The 23,372-nt window shown below is 35.8% G+C and overlaps 1 protein-coding gene across 1 annotated transcript; it reads left to right on the forward strand.

Annotated features, from left to right (window-relative positions):
• The first annotated feature begins 43 nt into the window (after window positions 1-43).
• CCDC34 (coiled-coil domain containing 34) lies at window positions 44-23,134 on the forward strand. The gene is made up of 6 exons (XM_085300889.1): window positions 44-311; window positions 3,990-4,122; window positions 6,570-6,677; window positions 19,476-19,634; window positions 21,270-21,411; window positions 22,729-23,134. Exons 1-6 carry the CDS (start codon window positions 115-117, stop codon window positions 22,941-22,943), a joined length of 954 nt encoding a protein of 317 aa, XP_085157015.1. The 5' UTR covers window positions 44-114; the 3' UTR covers window positions 22,944-23,134.
• The last annotated feature ends 238 nt before the right edge of the window (window positions 23,135-23,372 follow it).

Consider the following 23,372-nt stretch of genomic DNA (forward strand, 5'->3'; position numbering starts at 1 on the left):
GGTGGCGGGCGCCGGCGCGGGGCGGTGCGAGCGGGCAGGCGGGCGCTGGGGGAGGGGCGCGCGCGCGGCCGGCCGTTAACCGCCATCCGTCTCGCCCAGGTGYCGGCGGCCGCCATGAGCAGCGGGGCGCGGGCCCGCGGCAGGAGGAGGGCAGCACGGCCCAGCCCGCCTTCCCCCGCCAGCTCTGAGGGMGAGGAGCCCCTCAGCTCTTCCTCATGCTCCCAGCTCTCCCCCGCTTCCCGGCACAGCTCCCGCAGCTGCGAGGAGGAGGAAGAGGGGGAAGTGGTCTCCCAGAGCCAGAAAGGCAATAGGTAATCTGTGTGTTTGGGCCCTGGTTAGAAAAGGAAGCTTACGGCTGCCTCTTGAGTAAGGAGCTGAGCCTCCAGCGTGCTGAACCCCATCTGTCGCTGATTGAGGCCTTTGTTACATGTAGCAGATTTACTCACATAGCTGTAGATTTATTTGCACGGATACACGTCCTAAGGTATTGGGCAGTTCCTCTTTCCTTTTTTACTCTGTTTCTGGAAGTCGCAGGTCGTTGCAGTGTTTTCTCTGATCTGTTGATTATTTCTGTACGTTTGTTAATAGGGCTGTAGATTATCTTTAGCCGTTGTCCTGAGCCTCAGGGTCTTTGCATATTGAGAAGCTGCAGCTATGCTAGCTTGCCTTTTATGGTGCTGAGAGATGGAAGGGCTGTTTTGTCCTAGCATGTGCAACTACATCCACAGTCAGTTTGGTCTGTATGAATTGCACAGTTCTTGGTTCCTTGGCCTTATTTCATTCCCTTTTATTTATGAATAATATAGTTTTATTTATGAATGACTTAATATGTTCCCTTTCCCTCAAGATCTCCTGTGTTTGACGTAATAATCCTTACTCCTCCCTTGGCGAATGGAAGGTGGAAGAGCTGGGAATGCCAGGATGTAATGTAATAGATGTCTCTAGCAAGCCTGAACTGAGCTAAAAGAACCAGTGGGAAAAGGGGAGGAAGGCTGATCTTCATTGGGACTTAGGTTTACAGCGTGGATATCTCTAACTCTGGTGGAGAGCAGTGCACACTTTCGAGCAGGGAGGGTAGGAACCATGCTGCACTTTTCTTATGAGTGTTCACCACCTCATACATTTCTTAAAAGATTTCTCACCTGTCTTCGGTGTAAGGTGATAAAAGTCTGGGAAAATTTTTCAAACAGGTACATGCTCAGAAACTGCAGCTATGGAACGGAACGAAATTTGGCCTATTTATTGTCCCTTATGTTTCATGTTTTCTATTACCTATCCTTTTACCTCTTCCTAAAGAGCAGTCTTGTTCACATGCTTTTCAGTTCTGTAGTACTTAAATCAAACTGCTACCTGGCTTTGCACCTTGAGCTGCTGTTGGAAACAGCTCTAAAATTTGGCCTGTTGCTACAGTAGCACCTGGCAGCTATGAGATATGATGGAAGACCTGTGTTTACAGCTTGAGCTGGAACAAGCTCATTAAACTCTGTGGGCACAGTATATACTACATTCATACAGGCATTGCATCTGAATAATGTTGCTGCTGTGTTGTAGTAAGTATCTACTAAATGTTCATATAGTAGCTTCTGTGTATAACTGCCAAACTCTGAAAGGGATAATAATAAAAAACATTTCTTAGGCAGCCACTCCCCCTGCCACACATGCTCAAAGACTCTTGTTGTTGTCCTTTTAAAACTAAACAAAAAATAGCCAGAGGCAGACATTTAATGTGGGAAATTTAATATGTGCAAAAGAGAAAAGCTGAGAACAAAACGTTGTGAAATGGTGTTAGACATTTTCATACTTTCGGTATAAGTTGGTATTACGTCTGATGGCTTGACTTCAGTGGTATATGGTAAAGAGTAATCACAGTGTTTTCTGTTAATCAGACTTCAGTTCTAATGCCAAACGTACACAGTTTGATTGAAGATACTTATTTAAATGCAAATATGTGTTTGAGAATACAATACTTTAAGAAGTTTATTACTTTAATACTCTGAGGAAACGAGTAGTTGTGAATATGCTAGCATTTCAGAAAATGGTCCTGTGAAATTCAGGTTCTTTGTTGTTTAAAATGCGGACACCAGGAGAGTGAGACTGGTGGTTAGGATTCACGTTTAGAAGGATTAGATTCTAGTCCTTGTACCAGTGATACCTGAGCATGATCAGACAGAGCATGATACTGGAAAAGAGAAGAAGCATTTCTCCTATGAAGAATGCATTTTTGCCTGACGTTTCTATGTACTCGGCTTGTGTTTTCCTCCGTTTAAACTTCATTTTCTGTTATCTTACTAGTGATTAATAAGCTTTTCATTTACTACTCTGAATAATTTATCTTTAGTGAAGTCAACAGCTTAAACTTTATAAATGTTTATAATTACTGATCTCAGAAACACATACTGAGTGTTGTTTTTCTTAATTCATACCTTCTATCAGTACTTCTTCTCAAATTGATATGTCAGCATTATTCTGGTACCAGGAGCCGTAAACAAATTGTGGATAGCGGAAAAAATACGTTGAAGAAGTACCCCTACCCAAAATGTCAAGTCTGGACAAAGTTGCATTAGTTTCCCGAATTTTAATGTGTATTACTTTTATCCTTATCTTTAATAAACTTTCAGAGAGTTATTTTGTTGTCTTATGTGAAGGTTTTCTGTCAGTTCCAGTGTGCTAGCATGTGTGTCACTACAGTAGAGAGAGGGTGAGAGACATTCTGTGTGGAAAACAGCTGTTTTTCAACCTGAATCWTTTCCAATGGGCTTTTCCTAGTCTGGCCAATGAGTGATCATGTTAGCACGCGTGGATAAGAACAGTGGAGCAGAGTAAGAGAAAACTTAACGTTGACATTGTCTCTAAATGCTTTCTCTCACAGAAGTATATTCTTAAGATTATTGGGACATCAAATGTTTCGCTATAGAATACTGCTGTTCCTTGTGAACACGTAATATTTTTTACGTTGAAAAAAATGAGATCTTACACCTAAAGGATTCATTCCAGGAGTATTAACGTATGTGTTTGGATGCCTCTTTTGTAGCTTGAATTAGGCAAATAGGATTACTTATAGTAATGAAGTATGCGGATAAGTTCTTTTCGAGAGCCCATATATTCATCTAAAATACAAATATGAAGTCTAGTTTCATTATTTATTTTGTTGTTAAGAAAAATTTCTGTATAACCTAGAAGAAAGCTTATAAAGAAATCTATTGGCATGTTTTCAGTTTTGGTTGACACAGAGCCTAATGTTCGTTTTTACTTATTAGGTAGTATGTATACAGAACATTATGAAAGATTTTTTTGGCCTGAGGCTAGGATTGTTGCATTATTCATGAGTAGAGAAGTGAGTTATGCAACGTATCCTATTAAAAGTCTTTATAGAACCTTATATCATCAAGTAGTGTGTGCAAGCCGTATTTAAGTATATTTCCTGTGAAAGTTTTCTAGGGAGGCAGATGTTAGCCCTTCATTAAGGTGGTTGTATTCTCAATGCCAAGGTTGTTTGATGTCATAAATCCAATTGTGTAAGACTTGAAAAAAGAAAAAAAAAATCTTGATCTTCCTTTGCTCGTGCAGAAGGCCAGGAGGTGCATTGAACCTCTGAGTGACCAAGGGTAGGATGTTAACATTAAATTTCTGACAACAGAGAAGAAAGGTGACACTTCAGTGTTTCTGGTATAAGTTTTTACTTAGTTTCTAAAAGGAAATGCAAGCATTACCTTGGAGCAGATTTGGAGCAGATTACTGGTCTGCTCCACAGTTTGGAACAGGAAAAGAATCACTAATAAGCTAGAATTTAATAAGCAGAACATAAAGGGGAATTGTCAGAGGTGTCATATAAATGATATCCTTTTTATCCCTTTGGGAGATTTAGACAAGTAGAAAAATAATGTTTTGAGAATACATCATGTAAATCAAATGTCATTATTCAAGGCAGTAGCATTGGCTAACTTTGAAATTGAAGATAATATTCTTCTATAATCATGTTTTTAATTYAGAAAGGCTGAAGACCCTGAAGTAATAGGGGGAAGAAATCATTCACCTTTGAAAGATAATCTTTCACCGTGGGAAGAATGGTTCATTTGCAAAGAGAAGGAACTACGTGCCCGCGTACAAGCTAGAGCTCTGGAGGTGAATACTTCTGATTACTTTCTGTTAGACTTAAGATCAAACTAAGAGGCACCAGCATACACATTTTTTTTCTTTCGGTTGTGAGAAATAAATAGTTTTGGCCATTTTTTTTAATGTCTTTAGACATGCATGTTTATGTTTGGCTGTGCTGACATGATTGATGCTACGTGCATTTTCTTTTGCTAAATGTTAGGCTTCGTTGACATGCTGCTGTATAATATTTTGCTTACTCAACTGTTAGGTAATGGTTCAGGTTTAAAGGGTTAAAACATATTTATGTAATTGGTACGTTGATTTTTGTCATGAGTACGTACAYGTTTGTGTAGGTAGTAAAACATGACAGGGCATGTGCTGGGTAAGCATGCCAGCCCACTTGGTTAGATATGAGGCATGATGTTGTTAGCCACTTAGGTGTGTAATTATACAACTGCTTTGTCTTTTCCCAGGATATAGCCCACATCCCAGCATTTATTTCCGTCCTCCTATCTTTTGGGCACAAAATGAACTATTCTTGGATAGTGGGGCTGGGACAGAATTATGGGAGAGAGCTGTATCTTTTCTTGATTAATATGTTTGCAGTTGTAGTTGATTAAATGATACTATTGTTTAAAATCAAATTGGACATATTGGGTGGTGGTTAGAACAGTCAAATCAAAGTTGGATCATTTCTCACTGTAGTTACTGATTTACCATGTGACCTTGAGCAATATCCTAACCTTTCTGTGAAGCAGCTATTACATGGAGCTGTTCTCTGTGGGTTACCTCATATTGTTTATAGAACACCCACCCATAGTAGATTCTAGAACAGTATTTTAGAGGTCAGCATAACACCAAAATAGTTTGTTAAGCTTGAGGAATGGGTTCTGATCTATTAATATTCACCACACATTTCATGACTTCCCTTTAGATTTGGATTTGGTAATTGTCTCCCCATTTTGATTTCTGAGTACAAAAATGAGCCAGTCTCTTTTATCATGTAGAAAATGTCTTTTGTGTATAGATTTCTCATGTGATCTTGATGAGGAACCAAAGCAATTTTTTTTTATGTATTACCTAACAGCATTTATATAGTACCAAATACACTCTTGAAGATCTCTCTCTCTTAAATATATTTTAAAAACAATCATTGAATGAGCATTGCTTACAGTCATGGAGAAATTGGTGGGATAGGTAAAAGGTTTTTTTTAATTTGTAAGATTTCCAAAATGTAACATTAATCTGCTACAATGTAGGAAACTTGGATAGTTTATATCTGGAAAAAAAATGCAATCACAAAAAATACAATATAAGATGTCAGAAGAGGACAAAGTATGTCACTGTGATACAAAAATGTATTATTATGTTTATATATAAAGGGTATTCTAAACTAATATCCTAAGAAACAACTGCCAGGTCTCAGATCTTTTGCTAATGAGAGCATTGAATCTGTCATAAATGTAGAGAATATGGATAAAGGTTTGGAGCTGATCATGAGTGGGTCTTCTAAGGTACTTATGGTGTCATCACCATTTACAGAAACCAGGATCCCTGTAATGCTGATGTCTCAGCTCTCGAAGGGAGTGTTAATAACTTTAGCTTTGCCCAGATATAGGAACAGTTATATTCCCAAATGATGATTGTTTTGAGTATTCTCTTTGAACAATTTGTAGGCTCTCAATTTTCCTTGATTTCATATCAAAATCAATGTTACAGGAAAAGGAGGTTTTCACAGAAACTAAATGCAGTTTAGGAAGTATTAAAATCATTTTCAGGGAAATAATTCCTTCTGACTGACATTTCAAGATACAAATTCTCACTGACAAATATCCCTTCATTCTAGTTTTAGTGTTAGAGAAGCTAGGCATTTCAAATTGTCATCTCACTTTTTTTTGTCTACTCATTTTGTTGAAGAAATATAAGTGATTGCACATTTACTGTATGTTCTGTAAAGATGAAATACTTTAGAATTTCTTCCCTCATCTTCAGGTTAAGGGTCTTCTTTGAAAGTTTGTTAAAATCCACAAGAACCTTGCTTTTTTAAGTTAAGCCATAAAATTACTGATACTAAGATCACATTTGAATGATGTCACTTACTTTTCTGAATGCAGTGAGGTACTCCATCTAAATTTAAAGAATTGCAGAAGAGTACTGCCACAAGTTCAGGTTTCTTTGGCTGAAAGAGCACGTAAGTAAGCTAAAGGGTGATTTATTTTGTTGAATTGTTTCCAAAGCCTAATTAAAATACTTACTTCTAGTTCATAGCCCGAAAAATTAGCTGTGCCCATCAGTTCTATTTTATAATGTTGCTATGTTTACTTACCCATCCTTTCCAACATATTAATGAAGGGAAACTTTCAAAATCTTCAAATGTTTACAGTATTTTTTTCTGCAGCACTATTTCCAGTATTAAGTGTATTAGTATAGGYGATTGCCATGGTTTTGAGATATATATTTTTCTCTTTAACTAGGAAATTAATCTACAGCTTGAGAAAATGAAAGAAAAGCAAGAATCTGAAAGGAGGAGGAGGATAGCTGAAGAGAAGCACAAGGAATGGGTGCAAAAAAAAAGAGAAGAGGTAAATACTGCTTTAGTTGTAAATATTATAGCACATACTATGCTTTAGTAAGCTATGTAAAACTTGCTCAGGTTTTTTGGACAACCATGTTTTTACTTTGCTGAATAGTGGCTTTTTAATTGAAAATTATAAAATCACACCAACAGAGTTTAACAGTTTTCCAAGACTGTTCCTCTCCCCCACCACCCACCATGAGGTACAAAAGGATTTATTTTCTGAATAGTCAGCTGACGAGTGACATACATGTTTTGGAATATTATTCTGCTAATTATACCTGGGGTTCTGGTCTTCAGTACCCTACCCTTTCTGACTTCCTAGGTTCAATGCCCAAACATTTTGGGAAAAGTGTACATCTTAAATGTATGCAATGTCTTGTAGATACAGTAGAGCCAGAAGGAGGATTTAGTTAAGTACCATCGTGGAGAGGCAAATAATATGGTAGAGTTGAGAGGGATAATTGAGGTGTGAGGCCAGATTCAGGAAATTCTCAGTAGACCACAGATAGCAATTGGGAATTCCTTTATCCAAAATGCCATTTGTGAGTGGGATCAAGAAATATTTTAAGTCCTCTTGAGAGATTGCCCAAGACCAGGGTCAGAAGCAGACAGAGTCCTGATCTCAGCAGGGCACTGTGCAGCTTTGTGTCATGCAAACAAAGCATGCATGCTGGATGGCAAAAATAGGAAAGTTTGGGACACGTGGGCATGTTCAGCCCCTGGTAATTCGTGAGCATGTGCATGCATTCATTGTGTTATGGTCTGTAGCAACACTGGTTACTTACTATTCCATACTTTTGGTTCTGAAAAGTTTTGAGTAAAAACAGATGAAATCTGATTATAAGAAATGTACATATCACAATAACACTAGTTTGTCAAGGGGAATTTTGATATTCAGACCTCATGCATTTGTCCTCATTGTTTCAGAACTTCTTACTCTTTTGCTGGATTCAATCTTGAACCATTAGAACATCCTGCGTTTAGATCTAAGCTCCAAATTTCTCTTAGCCTCAATGTGGACTGGATAACTGGCATAAACCCCTCTACCACCTCTGAATATTTATTATGATGTAGAAAGGATCCTTTCTTATTAAAATACACAGCAAAAAGGAAGAGATTTATCATTCAGCACAAACAATGCCATTTTTCTCTGTTAGAACACAAATTACAACTGTCCAACTATTCATTGGCTTGAAAGAGTTTGGGCTGCCTACTAAAAATGTCTGTTCACAGTCTAAGTTAATGAAAGTTCTTGTTCTCTCTTTCTGTCTCTCAAACAGCTTCTGTAAACTTCGACTTATTTGGGTCTTCAATGTACTATCTTTGTGGGTTTTCTGATGAGTTTCCTCCTCTCTGCTGTAAATGGAAGTAGGAAGTCTTTTTGATAGTAAACACATCAGCCCAGAGAACAGGGGAAAAAACATATTTGTGTCTGGATTTTTATATATTATATTTTGGAAGGATAAGGTCATGCTTAGGCCATGGCCCAAGCTTTTACCAAAAGTAATCTGATTTTCATTTAAATTGGATGAATCATTGGCTAGTCTTTTTCTGTAAACCAAATCAAAGATAAACTGAAGCTAAAAGCTAAGATGTCTTTAGGATATTAACRTTTGTGCTGCATAGATCATACTACTTCGAGTTACCAGAAGATTATTTGTGGATATGAATACAGACTGAAGGATAAATATATTAATTCAGTAACTAAGGTGTTTAAAACTGTATAAAGATTTCATATGAAGCTTAAGTTTAGATTCATGAACACTGACAGTTGCCATCATTTTCTTGGGGAGCATATGTACCTCTGATATTTGGGAAAACTCACTTTATTTTCTTCTAGAAGCATCAAAAGGTACTAGCTCTTTTGTCAAAACTTGCAGTATTCTTGCCTGAATTATGCATTAAATATTCATCTTTTTCATATCCAGTTACTGATTCTGACATCCTGTGTATAGACTGCATAAAATACAGTGAGTTGTCCTTTCAGAAGTATTATCTCTCTGAATTCTGTAGATATTTATTCTTCCATATTGCTTAATACTGTATTGATGAATGAGGTAAGGGGTGGTTGAGTGTATATGAAACTTCTTGCTTCATCATGAGCATGAGGTCTTTGCGCAACTCCAGAAGACATCACTAGACAAAATCTACTTGCCTTAAGAAATGAGAGGACATTTATGCCAGAAGTAGAACATTTGTATATGCATAGAAGAATTCTGCTGTTTTTACTGTAAGACGAGCCATTTTTCTTGTGTTTTGTTATATAACAATATCATTTCTGATGCTCTGCCTGCTAAATATAGTCCTTAGGTGTCAGGTTAGGCAGCAAAACTTGAAAGCTGTTTTTGTTATCTTTTTTTTTTTGACTGTATAATATGTGTTTAAGACAGTATTCTGTGTGGGCTTTTCATGTTTTCAATCACTTCGCATAAATCATTTTTGAAAATAAATTTAATATACCTCCATGTAATAGCTTTTGTGATTTTGAAGGCTGTTTATGAATTAGAAATAGCTTGTTGAAATACTGAGCTACAAAACATTCTAAATTGTAAGATATGCTTATGCTAATATGACAGAATTTTGCAGCTCACTAGGAATTAAAAGTTTAATAAAAATCAATTGCCAGGTGCTACTTTCCTGTTTCTACTAAGAGCTTTACAATTTTCAGTAAGATGCCAGATCTCTGTCAGACAAAAATAGTCTTACTTTCTGTYTTTCTCCCAAGGTTGTCATTTATGGGCAGACAGTGTATTGTCTGTTCAACTTGTTCTGTTTTAGTTGACTACAGCTGTACCTCTTAATAAGTCAATGKAATACAGAGGAAAATACATTAAAAAAGAAAAAAACCYTCCAGATACACTTTTGATTCTAGAGGAAACATGTACTTGAAATCAACAGGATTTTTGTGTGCAATACTAAACTTCTGTATCTGCATTACTTTTAGATTTATGAAYAAAAAGGAGCAATTATAATGACATGATTATAAATGCTCAGCAAGCAAAGTTTTGTTCAATGTCATGTTTTCATTATTGGTCTTAATTTGAGAGGGATTTGAACCATATGCAGGACTGGACATAGATCAGCAAAGCCATTAGACTGTCATAATCTTTCTTATATGTTAAATTGATTGCTTGATTGTTAATTCCAGTATTTAGACTCCAGTTTGGTAAGGAGCTCTGTGTAGGCAACTCATAGCTGAACTGCTCAAGTATAAAAAGAAAGGAACTGGCATCCCTGATACCCTTGTCATAGGTCTAAGTCTTGAGTGGGTATTGAAAACTAAGTACTGTCTCAGTTCTTCAGGTCAGAATTAATGTTTGTAAAAGCTTATTTTCTCTGTGTCTATTCATTCTGAAGCTTTTCATAAGTGTTTTTTGTTTTTTTGAGTTTGTTATAAAATGTAAATCTATTAGCATTATGTAGAGGAGTAAAATTGTTTAGAGCTCAAATCCACCTACATGAATAATTTATTTTGGATTAAAATGACAGTTCTGCAGGAAACTTAGAATTGATTGTGTCATGTAAAGTTTTTATTAAATCTTAAGTATGAAGATGTATTTTTATGAAGTTAATTTAGGATTTAATTTAGTTTTAAGCTAGACTAATTTATTTTGGAGCCAATACAATTAAATAATTACATACCTACTATAATGTAATGATTTTACCAACTATTTTTTATGTTGCTGCTAACAGTTACTGCTTTTGCTTTATATTTGCATATCTATATGTATATATCCGATAGTCACTTTCTCGCTTTTTTGTATTAATAAGTAAGCTGCTTTTCTACTGTCATTTTCTATTTTACMAGTAGAATTTTGAAAGACTGTGAGAGTATTCTTCTAAATGTTCTTTATTACCTCATGGAAAAAGGTATTTTTTCTTTTAGGGAAAAATGACCTGATTTTATTGGCACTGACAGATTCTTCCAAGTTCTTTGAAAGCATATAGTTTGTCTGTTCAAATTCAAGAACTATAGAAGAGGCAGTGTTCAGGACTAAGCATTACTTTTAACATATTGATATTTATGTTAAGCTTTTGAAAAATCTCTAAAATATTAAACTATAAAATACTCAGTGTTGCATTGATTTTGATAATCCATCTGACATTTTCTACATGTTTTTTGAAGTTAGGTGTTTTCTTAAAAGTTGATTTTAATTGGTACCAGCGATGTATTTTAATATGTTGATACTGTAGATAAGCACCAAGTCTGAAATCTGTAGAAACATTCTGAACTAATGCTTGGTATTGTTTCATCTATTACGATAGACAAAAAGATAAAATATTTGAAAGACCAAGAAAGGACCTGTTATTAGTGGAATGAAGCTGAAGTTTTTATTGAAGATGGAACCAGGAGGTAAAGAATGGCTAGGTTTTTCACAGAAAAAAATGGAGGAGCCCCTTCCACTCTTACCATTTCATGTTTTGATGCTGACCCTGTAGACTATGAACAGATTGGTTAACTTCAGATGTTGTTTTCCATCACTGAGTAAGGTTTTAAAAAAAATGTATATCCTGGAATGACAGTGATTCATGACTGTATACATGTGATGTACTTTGAAGATCTCTGCATTGTGGCTTCTTTGTGACTTGCGTAGTGTCAAGGTGTTCTTGCTTGACAAAAAAAAAAAAAGCTATAGTTTTGACCTAGGCTGTAGATGATGCCGAGACTATTTACAGACTTAGGTAAATAACAGTTATGGAGGGAGWTTAAAAAAAAAGAAAATGATTACTTGTCTTAAATGTTTAGGAATCCCTTCTGGTTTCTTCCAAGAATTTTTCACTCCTATATTCATCCATGAGGATTTAAGTGAGTGGGTATAAAATGCACAACAAAAATGTGATAGGTGACATCATAGATGTTCAGAGCTGATCACTCATTCATGCTTTCTTTCATAGTATTCCCTTTGAGGACCACATCTATTTAGAATTTGTCCAAAAGGATTCAGTTCCAAGTTTCTTCACAGTGTGACCAGACACTGGTTTTGCTGCATGATAACTTACTTTGTTCTATTCAGTGGAAGCTTCTTGGAAATGCTAATGAAAACTTCTCTTCTCTTTTGGAAAGTATGTAAGCTGCTATCTGAAGCCAGTTTGTATTTTTGCCCTCATTACTGTTGAGTTAAAGAAACACTTAACCTTCCAGGATTTATTGTTATTGCCTCATGTCGCAAGAATGAGGAGCGGTAGGGAGAATTCCTTGATAGAGTTTAGTTTATAAAACCTTTGTCTTTTCTAGCCTCCTCTTCTTCCTTTTCCTGTGTCCTGTTACTGGCATTTCTGAAAGGAAGCAAGACTGGTTTTGATTACGAATTTTTACATAGTCTCACATTAAACATTGCTATCTTCAAAAGAAGGCATTGTATCCTACCACAGCCTACACAGCCTGTACCTGTATGTGCCTGCCATGCACAGGCACTGTATTTATAGTTTGTAAACTCAATTTGGGTTGAAGGCTTGCCACATATCAAGAATGCTGTTTTTCAGTACTGTGTCTGAAGAACCACAGCTTGAGTTACTTTCTACTGTTTTGCCTTAGAATTGRTAATAGCAAGGTCTTGCTGATTCCCCCCTCACACACACCGTTTACATGAACTTTTGATCCTGAGATGCAGAGTCTCTTTGGTTCCTATCAACAACTGTATGATCAGACACGTAATTAATTAAGTTAATTAAGTCTGATTAATTGATGTTGAATCAAAGTACCTGACACTTAGAAATACACATTGTGGATCCATAAATTTTCAAGTGTCTGTAAACTGTCATATCAGTTTAATTAGTAAAATGTCTTAGCACCTAAAGTTCTATGAATAAAAGTCAAATAAAATATTTGGATTAAAAGTAAGGGCTGATAACGACTTCTTATTTAAACATTAAAAAAATTTAACAGTGACACAGTGTAGTCTACCCTCTAAGCCCTATTTAGTAGGGCATGCTATACTGTTTCTTCGAATCCTGTCAAATCCACCTTTGTTAACAGTGCAAAACTACTTCACTCTTGGACTGCTAATAGAATAGAAAATTAACAATATGTAGAGAATTCAACTTAAGTGTGTATATATAAAATAAATATTTATATTGTATAAATATAATACATATATTTATAACAATAATTGATGCCGTGAAAGCAGAATACTTGTATCCCAAAATAACTGTAATTCTGAAGTGCATATTTTTAACATCCTTGTCTTTGTTCTATAACTTGTATATATTACTTCATGCTAAATTAATGTTATATCTTGCAAAGTTATAGGAGCAAAAGTAGTGAAGTTAGGCATTTTACAGTGGTAAAATTAACAAAAGTTCTAATAGCAATATTAATTTGACTGTAACATCTCAAATATTTTCTGTATCATTGTAAGAGAGTAAGGCATTTTTTATTTTAAGACTGAAAATATAAGCAAAGTAGTTGTTACTCACAGATATTTAATACAGATTCTTTTGAAGGTTTTCCTTTTTTTCTTTCTTTTTAAGAAAAGTTAAGAATGGGACTTACTGAAAAATAGCATTTAACCTTTTAAGTCTTCAACCTATGGAAATTAGATACAGGATGGGAAAATTGCCTGCTTTTTCGTTTTTTCATTGGAAGATTTCTGTTCCTATCGTATACTTTGCGTTTGACTGGCAGTATTTGTAAGAAGGAAGCAGCAGCAAGAAATATGAATGTTAAAGGTTAGAACCAACACACTGTAAAATAATGACAAGGTCCTTGATGCTAAGGACCTTGGTATGTTGCATGATTCCTCACAGAAAGGAGACTTACATTCCAAMTCTTATTCCAAAGACTTTCTACTTAATACCTATTTTACATAACCACTGTTAATATAGAATACATTTTGTCTGGAGCTTGAGCATGACTTTCAAGCTGGAGAGTCAGGTGCTCTCTCATTCAATGAATATTTAATTATTTTATGCAGAGTTACATTGCTTCAACAGAAGGAATGAAGAATTCTGTCATCCCAGCCCACAGTCTGGTAAACAGTGTTCTCTGGAGAGTGAGACACATTAGTTTGAATCCTCTCAGGCAGAGGAGATAACAAAATCTGGATCTTCCATGTCCTAGGTTAATGTTCTGACAGCTGAACAGCTGAGTTCTGAGTTTAGTCGGTGGTAGCTGCTGCATTTTATGTAGAGCCTGATATACACTAGGGGTTGTGCTGGCAGCTTAGACTTGAAAGAGGTGCTGAGGTGTTCACCCTTTTCAAGACTGAAACCTTTCAAGAAATATATTAATGGAGGAAGCCTTGATACCTGATATAAACACCTTTCAACCTTGAGAGCCAACTGCATTTAAGAATTAGAATTTTGTATTTAAGTGCCAAGTCTTTCTTTACTTATTGAAACCTTTTTATGACTCTGGGCTTAATTTCTTTAGTATTTCTTATTATTACTGTGGATTTTTCAGAGATCTAGATCTGAAACACTTTGACTTTTTTAGCACTAATGATGTCTCTTTACGCAGAACTTTTTTTTTTGTGAGATCATGCATGTGCATGATCATTCATTATACCATGAGTATAATGTTAGTACGTGGATCTTATTTGTCCAGACATACCTTTAGATTTCTGCAAATAGAATGAACTAATTTCTCATGTTTAGAATGATTTTTAAGTAGCTTTGTGGAGGAGTAATTCAGTGTGGAAGATTATTAAAATAAGAGTGCTTTGTGTTTCACAGCAGCATTCATGGGGTCTGTGTTACAGGTCAGATTCTTGTGAATACCAGGAGAGTGTTCAGGAATCGTGAGGTTTTCTACTTCTGTCACCAAACTGACACACAGTAATTGTTTAAAGAAACACAGTCTGGGAGAAAGAGCCCTGTAGTTACCTATCTTAGAACTCTGCAGTTTCCAGCCTGCAGTGGGGTCTGGCACTGACTTTGTGTGAATTTCAGCAGAAAACGATTGTAAACCTGCTATGCAGTAGACAGCTAGTGCTAAGTGTTGTTTCGTTGATCTCCTTTCTAGCCTCTTGTTCTTTTTGCATACCAGTTCCAGAGAAATTAAAGAAATRCTTACGTGAGTTAGGATTGGTGACTGAGCTGTGTAATAGGGCTAAACTGAAATGATAGTGACAACTGACTGAATGATCCAGATTTCTGAGGCTGTTAAATGAGATTGACATTCAGGAATATTGTGAGGATGAATGAGGAGATTTGGATGTATATTCTGATACTGGCAGTGTGGACTTTTCCTTATTTCACCCTCAGTCAACATAAAATGATGATAGAATATGGTAGCTACGATGTCAGAGTGCACAGCTGTAAAATAGAGCTATTGGTTGCGTCTGAAAAAACAGGTGTTACTGACACATTCTGCAGTCCAGAAAAACAGAAAAGATTGCTGTAAGAAGTATTATATAAATACAAAATGGCTATTCAATAACACTCTGCATAGAATATACAGAATAGGAGAAATCTCTGCTCTTGACCCTTTTTGCTTTAATTTAATTATTGAGATGAAAACACAGGAGTATGAATTTTCTTACAATTTCATATAGAGTCTTTGCTTTGGTAGTTAGGCTGTTCTCTGCCTGTGAAATGATTTAAATATTTCTGCCTTCAGTCAGGAAGAACGCAGAATGCTGCTTCAAATTTCAGATTCCTTTGATAGTTCATTATATATACATTGGTCTGACTTTTCTTGAAAAGTTAATAGCTCTGGTGCAGAGACATTGGCTTGGTGCTGACAGTGAGACACGTATTTCTTACTGAGTCACCAGTACTGGTTAGTGCCATGGCTGGGTTTGTTCTGGGTGGAGGATTTCCAAGTACTGTCCTACCCCAGTCCTTATTAGGTTCCAAGGCCTGATAAGATCACAGTCCAGAGCAGTAAGCCCACAGGCTAGACTTGTATCCTTTCTCCTTAATAATGTACTTGTGTGGGGTGGCAAGAGAACAAGCCTTTCTTGCAATGAGTAATTGGATGTTTTACAATCAATTTACGTAATAAGTGTAATCATATTTTAAAGTGTATGTGAATTCACTAGTGATATAGTGAATAGATRATGTGTTTTGAACATGGGCTGAAAGAATTTTTAAAACCCTATCTGACAACACTGAACATAAACAAATTATACAGTTTCCCTTCCCTCGCTGCCCCCCCATGCATATGTGGAAGGAGAGGGGAGGGAGGATTGAAGACCATGTATATTATTATGCACATTCCTAGCATTTTAATGGATTTGTGCAAGGGAAAGTAATAAAGATGGGGGTAGCCTGGGAAGACTGGGGAGAAAGGAGCTTAACATGAAGCAGCTTTATTAAAGCAGCTGGGAATGTTGTACACACTAACTTTGCGAAGGAAAGTTAGTGTGTACAACACTGTTCTGTGCTAGAGAGAAGGAGGAAGCATTTCTGATCTGTCTACAGAATAATTTCTAGGCAGCTGCAAAGTCTTCAGTTCTGCAGAGAGTCTCTCATTTGTAAGGATGTCTCACTGGAAGTAAAACTTTGAAATAGCTGTGGTTTTCGTGGTAATGTGCATGGTGTGTCATTGTTTACATAGGGCCTAATTTGCCTTTGGAACAGTCTAGATAACAGCTAAACTCATCTGAAATATTGTAATTAAATATGCATTATCTGAGAAACTTCCCTCCCTCACCTTTTTAAAAATTACAGTCTTTAGAAAGATTTTTGGCCTTTATTTTCTACTTAATTGTTGCTCATTATTGAGCAATTCACCTTTGTATGGAAGGATTCGATTTTTTTTTCAAATTTCTTCTACATTCATTTAGATACTCTTTATATGTTAAGAGCCTTAGCTAAAGATTTTAGCTTTGAACAGTCTTTTGTAATTTTCATGTACAATGGTGATGCACAGAATCAAGCAAACAACAAGAGTTGAAATCTTCGTATTTCGTATCTTCGTATCTTCACAAATGGCTTTAACTCACCATTTTAGCAAGTATCTTTCATCTACATTAATACTTTTTTATCTGTCCCAGACTATCATTGTCTTGAAATAAGAGTTGTTGAAAGATCCATATTTGATAACGGACAGAAGAACAGCTCTGAACAAAAGAGAACAAGATGCATTATAGAACAAGGAAGAAAAGGTTAGACAAATAGTCTTTTTYTTTCAAGCAGCTGATACTTAGATTCTGCATAACTTGCCAAAAGCAGGTGATAATTCTTCTTTTACCTATTTGAACATGAAAGGCTTTGTATCTTGTTAAAAAAAGTTTTGTTTCCGTTCTTCAGTAGTACAGAAACGTTTTAGAATCTCAACATTTTTTTTCCAGAATGAAATTCTTTTTTTGATTGTTCTTAGTTGTGAATATGAATTTCATCATATTCATCATCATCTTCCTTACAAACAATGATGTTAAATTAGCTTAGTAAGACTTTTCTTCTTTTGCAGTTCTGTGAAGTTTTACATTCCAGTATATTGAAACTTTAGTGTGTTCATATCTGACCACTTTCCCTACACTGCAGAATAGCCAGTTTATGTTTCCCAGAATGCACTGGAGATAAAATGAAACTAAAGTAAGAGGTGAAAATGTAGTTCTTAAGTAACTTTTATGAAATTGACTGCCATGTGTACACAACTGTTTGTTGTCTCAGCAGTACTAAGAGTTATCATCAATAAGTTTAAAAAAAAAATGCATCTGATACAGATTATGGCAAATGCAGTTAATAAGGCATGGCTTGTAAAGGGTGGGGGGGAGAGTTAATGCATAAGCTGGCAGCTGCTGTTAAAATTCTAGTATTGCTTCTCTGCCAAACCCGGATAGGGTCACGCTAACTCAAGCAATTGTGTAAACTGGCTCCTTTAGATAAGAAGTCTGCAGTTTGGCGTTATGACATGACATTAGGAAAAAAAGGAATGCCAAGACTAAAATGAAGGTTATGCTTAAAATTATTTTAGAATGATCGTCATTATTTTCTTATCAATACAATTTTATGTAGTATGGGTAAGAATTCAGTGTGATAGCATTGCTTATCCGGCACTGTTTCTTACAATAAAAATGGCAAAAGTTTTAAAGAAAAAATGCATTGCTTTCAGATTACTTTCCCTATATCTGCRCTTCATCGAGTGAATGGCAGAAATGAATTAGTATTTTGCAGAGTAATATGAGATAAAGGCTTTATTCTATATGATGCTACCTTGTAGGATTAATGCTAAGCTTTGCTGGGAAGGGCAGCAACTATCTTACTTAGACCAGACTCTAGAAATGGCTGTTGTCCCCAGCTCCAGTGTYATGGCTTCTGCTTCCGTATGCATAATTGGAGTTTGCAGAATTGCCATAAATCTGGAAGGAAAAGGGTTGGCGGTAGCTAGCCTTCTGTCTTCTGTGCTTGTATAATGTAACACAGGAAGGAAAGTACAGTCCTTTTCTAGGTTTGCTTAGAGCATGTTAGACAGGATCTCATCCACCTAGATGCGATCCTGTCTAACATGCTCTAGGTGACCCTGCTTGAGCAGGGACGTTGGACTAGATGATCCCTTCCAACCTTACCTATTCTGTGATTCTGTTCTTTTTGTAATTGTATTTTTCCTCTTATCCCTGAAGAAGACCAGGTCCAATTCATTATACTTTTCAGTTACAATTCGAGGCATTAGACATCCATACCGGCCAACCACAATAATTCTGAGGCAGCATAATTTCCTGCTAAATGTCATGTCTGCTTTGATCAAGAGGTATAGTAAATACTTAATTGTTGTAATTGATGGATGGTTCAGATTCTGCTACGTAGTGACACAGAGCTTGCAGGAAAAAGATTTCTTAGAGGAAGGAAAGTAACCTTTTCAATTCAGCAGTTCTTTTCTATGAAAACAGAAACTATTTGTTCTTGAGTCTTTTGCTTCCCTTCCATGTCCTGCGCAGACCTTGTCTAGTAAAGATTTTTGATCGCGTGTGTATGCGGAGTTCTTCAGGGTTCAGTAAGCTAAGTAGAGCAGATCCAATAGAATCCCAGACATTCCAGAAAGGGTTCAGGAAGGGGGAATGAGAGCTACTGTTAAGGTTCAAATGAAAATACTTCCTTCCCCAGATCAAGAAAAGGCCTTCATTACATGCTTGTTAGCTTAGAGAATGGTCTCCAAAGGATTAGTTTGTGCCATCAGATCCACACACTTTGAAAAGAGGTAGAAGTGAATGCCACTTGTGTATTGTATCTTCCAAATTATAAAGGGAACAATTTTACTTACTGCTCTTCACCCACCCTAGAATGCAATTCCTAGCTTTCACTTTCATGACCTGAAAAGATGGAACATGAAGATAGATTCATAGACCAATTTCATTTGTGAATAATCTAAAGAATATCAGGAATGTAGAGAATATCATAAAACATGTACCTGATTTTCATTTGGAGTACTTATTTTCTTAACAATTTACACCTAAGTGTTCCATATAGTCTGCCAACATTAGTGACTCCTAGAAAATGGCATTTGTCTGACTTGCATGTAGAACTGTAGTTCAGTCTGGATTCACTGAAAGGTTTGTTTTTCATCTAAAACTAACATACCATTTTTGAGAATTGCAACATATTTTTTTTCCCCCCAGAAACATTGAGAATTATCTGGAGTATTTTAAAGGATGTCATAATGAATAGAGCAGTAAACATAATAGCTTATGGAATCATGAAGGTATATTTTTATCATATTCTATGACATACTTATGCTTTAAATTATTTTATCTGCCAGTAGTGATGACTAGGTTCTCGTCTTTTAAGAATAGGTCTTAAAAGAGTTGGCAATATCGTTTTTTTTCAGGGTTATGGTAATTTATGTGTAACTAACTGTTTTATCACAAGAAATATATTGAAAAGGTTACATTTTGTTTCTTTGATCTCTTTCACTTAGGAAAGAAGGGAAAGGGAACAAAAGCTGAGCAAAGAAATGGCAGAAAAAGCCACAAGGGAACTAGAAAAAATGCAGTTACAAGAAAAGTCCAAAGTAAAGTATAAAGAATGGTTAAAGAAGAAAAGAGCTGAAGAGTCAGAAAAGAAGAAGAAAGAGAAGGTATAAGTCATTTATTTTGGATAGGGTTGCCTTATCTCTAACTCATATTAAGAATGTTTATCAATTAAATTGATTGCAATTCATCAGATGACAATGTTCTACATGAAGAATACTTTTTAGAGTTGTAATGTTAGTGCATGGAAGACATTGAGATATGGCTGGCGAAACAAGATGCATATTAACACATTTATGTCTGTCTTAGGAACCCAAGCAAAACCACTTCAATTCTGATGTGACAAGGGAGACGCGCAGTATATCTGTATTACTCAGTCCATTGCAGAGAGACCCAAGCAGAAAATAGGTGGCATCTGGTCATTTTTCTCCTAGTACCACTATTATCTTTGTCATTTTATTTGCACATATTTCTAATTAAAAGCATTTTTCTTCATTTATATCTCTACCATTTTGAGGTTAGGAATTCAAATTTTAATATTATTTCATATTGATTAATCACATCTTTATAGTAAGCTTTAAAAGATTTCTTATGTGCTGTAAGCATCCTAATAAGCTTTCTAAAATACAGGCTTTTAGGTCCCGTGTTTCACTAGGGTGAATGCTATAACAAAGCCACACTTCCAGGCATCATCCAGAATTCCTCTCAAGTGGGTGGTGATTGTGCTGAAGGCTATTGATTGTATTCTAATTTAATTAATGTTACAGTATACTTTGTCAATGGAATATGTAACRTTAGAGAAGTACTACCTTGCTGTAGTAAAGTATGAGCAGTGGCATTCAAGTGTGAGGAAGGATTTTGATTACATGAATTTGTCTGTATTCCYCCAATAATTTGCTCTTAGAGTGCAGAATATGTTCATAAATTTTCAGAAGTGTATATAACAACTCTTTTGAATTAAATTTTAAAATATTGTAAGCTATATCCGATCAATTTTAAGGCCTTTATGATCTTAATTTTGCAGACTTCCCACACTTCCCATGTAATTTAAACCCACTTAAGCAAGCTAGTACAGAACTCTTATTTCCTGCTGAACCAAGTGCTTGTATGTCTCTACTGAGCCTTTAAAGTACACAGCACAAGGAACTTTTGAAACCCAAGAAAATGGAAGATAGAGAGATTTTAAACGTTGTGTTCTTTCAGTTCAGGTAAGTTCTCAGAAACTGTGCTCACAGTGTCAATTAAACTTGGTTTAGATGCAAATGCAGTGCATACTGCTTGTACTCTAAATCCCTGATTGATGATTTTCCAAATCTAAATTCTGCTTCAGGCTTATTGGCAATCCAATCTTAGCTACGTTAGGGCTGTATGAATATGAGTAAATGAGAAGACTGGATGGCTTTCCAGGATGCTGTAGCCTCTTTAGGCTAACTAACTACAGTACAATAGGCTGTGGTTCATCTGACCATTGTTATGTTCAGTATGTCTTCTACACAGAGACTTACAAAAGATTTTTGAGAGCTTTTTCTCAGAGGAACTTGGGATTAATGGAAGGACTTTTCTTTTTCCAGACTTGTAGGGGAAGAAGATAGAGGAGTTTTTCATTGACAGGGAAATGTGTTTGTATTTAAAGACTTATTTGAAAGAGATATTCAGCAGTTTGGGAATCTATTTGCAGAAATTTGTTTAAAATTTTGTATATATCGTACAAGATTTTGCAGGTTTGTCTTGGACTTTTTTAGGAAAAAGAAAAAGAAAGGGAAGCTGAACTACAAGAGAAGAAAGAGAGATCTGAGAAGATCTTTAAGGAATGGCTACATAATGCTAGAAATAAAACACGCCCTGTTTTAAATGGTTATGGCTACCTACATGGGAAGTCTACAGGTTTGTACTCTTACTAGACCTATTTAGTGACTTAAGTGTGTGGTTCTCCTCCCTCTAATCGTTTAATGTCAAATGAAGCCTGTTTTAGTTTTTCATCTAGTATCTAATTTTAACATTTGAGAATAGCTAGCCCATATAGTGTAAGTTAAAGAATTTTTTTTTCTGTGAGATCCATTGTGTGTTTTTCATAGCTCTTCAAGTTATTTGAGAAGAGAAGAATATGACATACCAAAGTATAATTGATTTTAATCTTGTTAGGTTCCTTATCAGACATAGGAATCAAGAGAGCCAATTACTAGTTTCTGTGAAACATATTCGCTGTATTGGCATCTTTTTAAAGTTAGTGTTAGTGTTACAGAAGGTATAGGATACCTGAATCCCCCTTAGAAAAGAGGTTGTTATTTGAGATGCAGAGCCTGATAAGAGCATGGCAAAAGCCCTGTCTCAAAAAGGAGGCTTGGAAATCATTCTGTGTTCTAAACAAAGGTTTCCTTTCCATGCATCTTTACAGTTTGCATTGTGCATTCTTGGCCTCTATAGTCCTACTCCATTTCCTTTCAAAGGGAAGTGTTAAAGAGAATGCTCATGATAGTTACAGCACAGTATTTTGTGAGCCTTGCTTTTTGTCCTCCTTTTGTCATCCTACGTTATGCAAAAGCTAAAGAGCAGTGAGAAATAGGGTTGTGCATTACGTGTGAGGGCTTCATTGCATTTTTTAAAGAAAAATGATGTATACTCACACAATAGAATGACCTATGTTCACACAATAGAATATGTCCCAGACTTTGTTTTGCCCACCCTTGTGAAGTATGTGTTGAAATTTGACTATAGACAAGCCACTGCAAAGGCAGCATGTAGCTTCTGTTATATTTAGCTTTCTGATATTGTTTGGTGTACCATAGATATTAATTGCAGATAATTAATGTAATTTTCTCCTCAATAAGAGGAAGAATAGCAGTGAATGTGAATTTTACATATGTGATGACAGGAAGTAATATTTATAAATACCTCAGAGCTTTGAACAAAGTAGCAAAGTAGCCAATTTATAAAAGTTTCCATCATCTAAGTATACAAAGAACTGAGCACTTTGTTTTTTGTTGTTTTTTTTTAATGCGTATGAAAACCATACTGTTATTGGTAAAAAGGTGGAAGATTTATTGCTTTGGATCATTTAAATTATGTGACGTGCCTGTACTGTCTTCATTAAAGATGCTATTGTTTCTATGTTAGTCTGGATTAGAATTATAATTGCTTACAATGTAAAGCTTGTAATATAAATATYCCTTTTTAATTATGTGTGTTTTCTAAATGTTTTAGGGTATCATGATGGAATTTCATATCCAGCTCCAGCATATTGTAACCCCATTCCTTGGAAACCAATACCTGTACCTCCTCCAAAGGAAGACAGAATCGTTACCATGAAGAACAGCAAGAGATCTGTTTACTCTCATTCACATAGGTCTTCACCTATGGTAATTTATAAGCCCCAAAACAACCTTTCTGTTGGATCCTTATGCAGAAAGCAGTTATAATAGAGCAATCAAAATCATTATAAGCTTGAGTGACCTGGGCCATAAATATGAAGTTAAACATCCAAAAGACTATTTAAAAACTACAACTTTTGTGAACAGGCTTTGTACTGAATGTTAACTAACCAATCAGCTTATTAAAGGACTTTTTATATGTTGAATTTTATTAAAAAGTTGTATTTAGCCATTTGAAATGCTGTTGCTTTCTTTCCTTCTCCACTTTTTGTCGTTCTGTTGTTCTTCTGTTTTAGAGGAAAGTGATTATTTTGGGGCAACGGTATTACTGGGTTGTTTTAAAGATGCTAGTTACAACGGACTTGGAAGCAATTCTTGGCTTAATGGGGAAAAAGATAGAGGTCTCTATGCAGTTGCAGGGCTTGATCTCATTGGGATCACAAAGATGTAGTGGGATAGCACACAATAGGTGCCGCA

This window comes from Rhea americana, unplaced genomic scaffold, assembly GCF_003343005.1.
Source record: "Rhea americana isolate MKP2758 unplaced genomic scaffold, rheAme1 scaffold_17, whole genome shotgun sequence".
NCBI classification, from domain to species: Eukaryota; Metazoa; Chordata; class Aves; order Rheiformes; family Rheidae; genus Rhea; species Rhea americana.